The sequence below is a fragment of the Fulmarus glacialis genome, unplaced genomic scaffold (assembly GCF_000690835.1).
Source record: "Fulmarus glacialis isolate BGI_N327 unplaced genomic scaffold, ASM69083v1 scaffold1324, whole genome shotgun sequence".
In the NCBI taxonomy this organism is placed as follows: Eukaryota; Metazoa; Chordata; class Aves; order Procellariiformes; family Procellariidae; genus Fulmarus; species Fulmarus glacialis.
In genome coordinates this window covers 92,042-99,774 of record NW_009205860.1, presented here as the reverse complement: position 1 = coordinate 99,774, position 7,733 = coordinate 92,042, and the positions used below count along the sequence as shown (strand labels likewise).

Here is a 7,733-nt window from a genome sequence, read left to right as displayed (position 1 = left end):
CATCACCCGGCCCCAAGGTGACATGGATAGTCTTATCACAGAATAGCTTCTGATTGAAGACCAATTACTCTGAAAACTAATGTAATCCAAATTAAAGAGTCAAACTTTCTTAAACTGGAAAAAAGATAATATAGATATAGATGTGGCTTTTTTTTTTTAAGAAACCTGGACAGGAGATTCCCTCCCAGGTTTCTGTTTCCAAGGTCAAATTTTGCCCTCAGATTCCCTGTGTTGTCGTCCTCCTCACTGCTGCAAACAACCCTTCTGGTTTAGGGCTCTCCTTTGTGCTGCTCTGTGCATCATGCTCATTCACCAGATTTCTCAGACTTTGCAGTTAGTTGCAAAAATCATTGAACCTTTCTATGGCAACCTTGGCAATGAGTTTTTCCTGCATTTTTATTGATAAGATACAGACAATTTCAAATTCATGTCCAAACTATCTGGGGAACAACCTCCAGGAACTGTCTCAGTACTTTTAAAATATGACCCTTAAGATCTTTGAGTATTCATATACTTTGGTGGTTTGTTTTGGTTTTGTTTTTGTTTTTTTTTAACTCTTCTGATGCCCAAGGAAATTCTAGATAACTCAGTCAATTTTATATATAATTGACCTGTGTTTTAAAGTGTCCATAGGTTTGTCCAGCTTGAACAAGATAGTCTGCCCCTTCCAGTGAGGTGTGGGTGGGGTACTCTGGTACTAACTATAATTCAACTCCACCAGGTGGCTGTCATGCTATGAGAGTGTGCGCTGTGAAGGTTGCTACCAGCACATGAAGGGCAGTGTTTAACATTACATTATCAAAGCACTGCCTTGGATTTTAATTGTCGAACTCCTACTTGGAATTTAATGGAAATTGCAACTGAATTGTAGTAACTTGGTTATTTTCTCATTAGTTACCTTCAGGTTTTGGTCACAGTCAAACAGTTCTTTACATCTGAACGAACATGCAAGGTTTGTTTCTGCTGTAATAAAGTCTAGGTATTCTCTCCATACATCCTGTTTACAGGTAGTGAGTTTGAGGCTAACACTTTAAAAGGCATTTCCAGGAAAAAAGGCTTGCTTTCTGAAGAGCTTCTGTACCATATTTTATTTTGAAATCTATATAATAAACTCTTTGAAAAAACTCTTTTGAAAGCTAAATAATAAACTCGAGGACAGAGTAACAAATTAAGGTTGAATTTTTAAAGATCTTAAATATATACTCTTTTATTATAGTAAGTAAAGATGGCTCTGTATTGGTATTGTACCAAGCTTCTCTAGACATATTATCTTGATGCTGGTTTTATCATCTGTCTCATTCATTTTCTTTTATGCAGGTATCACAGGAAAAGATGACCTTACTGTGGGCGCAACTACAAGTGGAAGAGTGAATTTTTACCCCTGGACAATAGATAATAAATATTATTCTGCAGATATTCACCTCTGTGTAGTACCAAACACATTTCTTGTTACTGGAGATATTGCTGAATCTGTGCAAGCATTTGTTGTGTACTTCGACAGCACAATAGTAAGACTCTTCTGCTTCATTATATTGCTTTATCTGTATGATATAGTTGCCTTATCACAGTGATAACTGCAAATTACATTCTCTTCATCTTGTGCCATCCATTTCTTTTAGGCTATTCTATTAATTGTCAGTAGATCAATGTTAAATTATGCCTGCTAACAATGGAAGCAGTTTCTTTCCCTTTTACTATTATACTCCAGCTGGAAGAGAGGTTTTCAGGATGCAAATACACCACTAAGTTAGGCAAATCCTCCTCCAGCCCACCACCTCCAACTTTACTCCTAGCTGATGCTAGTTCAGAAAGGCTGCTTTAAGATAGCCAAGAATGAGGGAGCTAAACGAAAGATTCAGTGCTATCATTTTACCCAAAATTGTTTCTACTAAGCTGGCAGTAGTGAAAACAGTGCTTTAGCAAAAGCCAGAAAGATTCTGAGACAAAAAAAAATATTCTAAGAACTGTTTTTTACCACAGATGGTAAAGGGTACATACCACACATTCTGCAAAGATACCTTTAACCAGACATCTCAGGGCTCTCTCAGAATAAACTAGAGCAATGAGAGTAGTTCACCAGTCCCCATAGCATCCACTTTCGTGTGGAGGATGGAGTAGCTGCACATTAAACCTGAGATATGCTTAAAATGAAATATTCATTATTAGCCTGAAGTAAAAATCTTTCCTGATCTACACTAGGATTGCATAATTAATATTAAACATGAAAGGGAGGTCCAAGGCAGTAGGATTAACTCATCTGTAAGGCCAGTCAAGAATCAGAAGGAAGTTGTGTATAAGTCAACTTCTTAGATTAGAACGTAAGTGCCTTAAACATACTTGATATGCAACCCAGCATATTTCCTTACTTCATTGCTTTTATTCTAATAGAATCATAAAAGTTGGAAAAGACCTCTAAGATCGGGTCCAACCATCAACCCAACTCAACACCACCGTGCCCACTAAACCATGTCCCTAAGCGCCTCATCTACATGTAATTAATGATTTAAAACTAGTTTAAAAACTGAAGTATTTGAGGATGTATTCCAAAGAACTTTTTTTTTCCCCCTTTAGAAATCTGGACTTGATAGTGTCTCTGAATGGCTTCCCCTGACAGAAGAGTGGTTACCAGAAGTGATGATCCTGGTTTGTAACAGAGTATCTGAAAATGGTATGAAATCCAAAGAAGTTCCAAACTGACTTAGAGTTACTAACCTTGCCTAATAATTTATTTTCTAGTTAAATCAACGCAGTTTTTTCTCAAAATGCGCAAGACTGGGCTTGAGATTTAATTGAGAAGAGCCAGGTTACTCTCGCAACCAGGAACAGAAGAGTCTTAAGCTAGTTGTGGTTAAAACCGAATCAGAATTTTACAAGCTTCCTTAAAATGAGCTCCGTGTATCCCATTCCTAGCATACCAGCAAGCATTGCAAGGTAACTAAAAAGGCATTTGTATTAGTGGATGTGCACGATCCTCTCTGGTGAAGAATGAGGATGACCATTGGTTGCTTAACTACAGTGGAAAGTACGTTCATCTTTTTTGACTTAATTTGGACATTAAATACACGTTTGCTTTGGTTCTAGATTAGTATACGCAATACAACAGGAAGTTGTAAGGTGCAGATATGTCCCTGCAACTTAATTCAGATTCAAACCTAGAGTTAATAGAAGTCTTCATTCACTGTGGCACTTCACTTACATTTCCCTTTGAGTACCCACTGCAAAACCATTTGATTTTATGGTATTTGAAAAAAAACAATTTAAAGGAGGAGTTTGTTTAACTCTGGAATTTTAGGAATGAAATTCAAAGTGAATGGAGGACCCACACCAGCTACTATATACTTTTTCCCCATACAATCCAGAATAAGCAAACAACTTTGAGGGAATAAAATGTAGCTAAAGATTCAGCTGCTGATATTAGTCTCAAATGTGTAATTCAGCATTTTTGTTTCCCAACTTTAGGTGTTAACAGACAGAAAGCTCAAGAATGGTGCATCAAGCACGGCTTTGAACTGGTAGAACTTAGCCCTGAGGAACTGCCTGATGAAGATGGTAGGACTGCTACTTCTGTTACAATTTTTCAAATGAAAAAGCACACCAAAATATCTTCTAAACAATTGCAAGGGGCATAACTTTATATATGTGCTACATGATTACAGCATGGAATGCTCCCAGTTGGTGAGGCTTAGTCTCAGCTATAAAAGGTCAGGAGGAGGAGGTTATTTCCTCCAAGAAATTCAGTTTGTCTCCTCCCAAATACAACTGCTGTTTATGTAGCACCTACATAAAAATAATATCTGCTCCTTTTTCTGGCACTAATCCTAGGACTGTATGGATAGATTAGAAGCATTTATACCCCGCTTCGGAAATAAATCTAAAAAAACAAGAACCAGAGAGATGCACAAGGGCAGGAAAATTCTTTGTCTTTTTAAAAAAGACGTTTAAAATTATCGTGCATACCAAGAGAAGATAACCATTATTCAAACGGTGACATGATAGGCTGAAAAGGGGAGATTGTTAAAAACATTTTAGAATTGCACGTACTGTTACACAGGAAATAAACCAGTTTCAAAATCACTGGCTGACCATACGTTTATAACTTGAAAAAACCCATCAAGCAAAGTCAAAAGTGTGATGTTCGCTTGAAAAGTGACTATGCACTTCCTGACAGCCTTATCAGCATCAGCCTTATCTCCTCATTTCAGTGATACAAAAAAGTATTTACATCTTACCTCTACAGAGCCAAAATGAGATAACTGACTCCATTTCCAGGCTTGAGTGGAATTAGTCACTAACATTTGCTCTATTTCAGGTTCACATAGTACATAGCTGTCACCAAAAATAATTTAGTCTAAAGGCCTAAACTAGAATGCAAGTCCTGCCCCTTCCCCCCTTTAAAGGCCTAGATAAAAATTGTATCTTGAGTAGCTAAGATCACCCCTTCTCCCCCGCCTTGTCTTTAAAGATACATTTCTTTTTGGCACTTCGTTAGTCAGGGAGGGAGGGATATGCATACTTCTGATTTATAGAAACCTTAGACTAAAGTTTTCTTATGAAGTGCTTTAAAAGGAAATACTAGTAACATTAAGTCAAGTTTTTTTTCTATTGAGTAGTTGTTCTAAAGAACAAGCCGTTTACTATTTAAATAATATAAGTAATGGGGATAATAACAACTTAGGATGTTAATCTTTGGAGTATTAAGATACATGTTCTTTCCTGGATTTTTAATATGGTAATTGATTCACTGTGACTTATGCATAGGAGGAAATGTACTCTACTGGCTAACGTATTTACCCCATAAACATGCTGTATGAATTACAAAAGATAAAATGGTTGCAGTAAACATACTGGGCCAATATCTGTTTAAAAGTTATGACATTTCTGGCAGTTCATCACAAACAAACTGGAGCTCTTGCTATGACGACACAGTCAGTTGTGCAGTAAGGACAAGAACTCTAAACTGACGCTATTGATAATGACTCTGACACAAAACCAAACAGCAATGTCTAGAGGGCAAAATATTTGATCTAAAGGGTCATAGACAGCTTTAAATTATTTTTAAAGGCAGTTTCAATTACTACATCTGTCCCCGAGTCATCCTAGAAGAGTTTGATTTTTAAGCAATCACATTTTTGTATCCAAAGGGTTTGGTTTTTTTTCCCCTATTGCTTTGTGAGACCTGCACAAACATGGGAAGCTGACTAAACTGAGGAAATGGGAAAACTGACTTCATACAAAGTGGTGTCAGATCTATTCAGTAAATAAGTTGAAGTCCAAATAATGCTTTCCCTAGTCTTTCAAGTTATTGTAATTCACAGGATTACTGGAACATTTGGAGTTAGCTGTTGTGGAAATAGCTTTACAATGATCATTTTCATTTTTAACAAGCTTTGCACCTTTTTTAAATGGTTGCCTGAAGTTCTTTACTTTCTAAAGGAGGGTAAAATAATTCTAGCATCTATTTTTATGCCATACAGCATTTTAAAAGATCTTGGGGTAAAAGATGCCTTGCTTTTAAGAGCAACTTAAAAATTGTCTATTATTATTAAATTTACTTGTATGTTATTTAACAATGTAGGCCTCATGCTAAATATTTAAGAAAACCACTCAGAATTTAGATCTCTCTACAAAAGGCTGAGAGCTCACAGTTCATAATACCTGGAAGTCTAGCCCAAGAAGTGAGGCATTAATTTAAATTTGTTTGGCCTCTCATGGAGCAAAGGCAAGAAATCTGTGTTTCCTAACAAAAGTAGTAATTTATATTGATTGCAGTAAGATAGGACAGGCATTCAGACACACACCTTTTTACTTTCAGGCATGTAATGTTTTTTGATCTAATTGTTAGGAGTGCAATGTCTTTGTCTTTTGGTTTAGATGACTTTCCAGAGTCCACTGGAGTGAAACGAATTGTACAAGCTTTGAATGCCAACGTGTGGTCCAACGTAGTCATGAAGAACGGTATGTAACACATACCTTTTATATGAATTCCGGAGAATGCAAGGCCTAGAGGGCTTAGTATTTTTAGCAAAAGCTTAAACTGAGCACCTACAGTGCTACTGCCACTGCATCAGTATAAAGAGAACTAGAGCACTCTTCAACCTTTTACATGGAATAGTGGGGTTTCAGGTATTGCTTTCACTGTCCCTTGATGCACAGAGAAACTTACAGGCAATGGGTGAGATTTATTCCTGTTTCAGCGTCTGTTCCTGTTCCCTCTGTACTTTGACTTGCTCTCTACCAATAACTTGAGTTAAATATTCCACTAACTCTTCAAATTTCAATGAAAAATGAAAACTTGTTCCACCAAACTCTAACAGCAAATAGCTAGTCATTATCAGCTTGGTCTAAAAATCGATGGTTTCGTGTAGAAGAAGTGTTAAATTCCAAATTTGTTATAGTTTTTTGAAAAAATATTTGAAACAGGGATGAGAATAGCAAGCGCAGAGATGAGATTTGGCAAAGAAGTAATTTCAAATGTCTGTTGAAGGACATACTAAGTGCCTTGCAAGAAGGACTGTCTTCCCTGCAGAAAACGCCTCTTGAGTACATGGAAACCACAGAATTTATTGAAAACAGTGCAAAAAACAGGCAACCCCAGATAATTTCCTGCAGATAACTGATTATCAGGTAGAGTTAGAAATTTGGAAAAATCACTTTAGGATTAGACTCATTAGAGAAGGAAGTGCTGTGCCTAGCCCAGAGTTATTGCAAGTGTAGATACTTCCATTTACTTGAAAACCTTTAATTACCATTCTAATAACACAAGCTGTTGCAGGAAATGTAGAAGATTAAACTCTTGGGGAGTGCTTGGCCTTACATTTCTTATTTTGCAAAGTCTCATCCCACTAGCAACCTTCCAATGTCTGTCTGCTCCCTGAGGTACAATTTTCCACTGTTGCGGCTTTTTCCTTCCTATGTCTTTTAACTGTGTAATGATTTCAAGTGCCGAGAGGCTTCTGGTAGTTCCTGTAACTGCAGGATGATTACTGGGACTCAGTAGAACTAGGATGAGAACTATTAAACCAATAATCTTTTTAAATTTTTTTTTAAGGTAGCCTTTTGAGTATTTCTCATACCACATCAGAATGAAGTTAAGGTTGGTTCTAACTTAATTTCGCCATTGTAGAGAAATAGGTAGTCATTTGAGATGGTGTAAAGTTATCTCACTAGTGCGAAAACATTTTTCTTAACAGTGTATTTCCTGCATTTGACAGATGCCACATTACCGAAGAACAGAACTTAGTCACATGCTCAGTTCTTCGTGGGGGGAAATTCCTATGCATCATTAGTGTGTTCTGTAAAGGTCAGACTCCTTGAAAATCCAGATTTTTTATCTCCACCGTACAGAAACCACACAGCATTGATGCACGGTACTACAAACCCCTCAGGAAGTGAACTATATTTGGAAGTTGTTGCAGCCTGACTATGCCTTCAAAGGGAAATTGTTGAGCTCATTTTACTTAAAATAAAACTTTTTACAACCTGTAATGTATCTTTTGTTTTCAACTTCCTCCTGATCCTGGAAACTGGCCACCACGTAAATCAAACTTTAGCTTTTCTACTGAATTACCTAGAACTTCTGGCCATTTAGGAACTATGCAATCATAGAGTATGAGATATCGTGTAGTAGTAAAGGCTTATAGCACTGTTAAGTGTTAAGCCATCCAAAAAGCCAATGTTACAGCGCTGCCTTACTTCAGGTGTTTGCATGAGAATTTAAGTTTACAGACAGAGCA

The 7,733-nt window shown here is 36.9% G+C and overlaps 1 protein-coding gene across 1 annotated transcript in view; it reads left to right on the top strand.

Moving 5' to 3' along the window:
* Window positions 1–945: 945 nt before the first annotated feature.
* The window catches only part of AAGAB (alpha- and gamma-adaptin binding protein), a 13,223-nt gene continuing 6,435 nt past the window's right edge, over window positions 946–7,733 (top strand). The window contains exons 1-5 of the mRNA XM_009575535.1: window positions 946–952; window positions 1,318–1,508; window positions 2,572–2,668; window positions 3,460–3,549; window positions 5,872–5,955. Of these exons, the coding sequence (XP_009573830.1) occupies window positions 946–952; window positions 1,318–1,508; window positions 2,572–2,668; window positions 3,460–3,549; window positions 5,872–5,955 (469 nt within the window). The remainder of the gene's footprint in view (window positions 953–1,317; window positions 1,509–2,571; window positions 2,669–3,459; window positions 3,550–5,871; window positions 5,956–7,733) is intronic.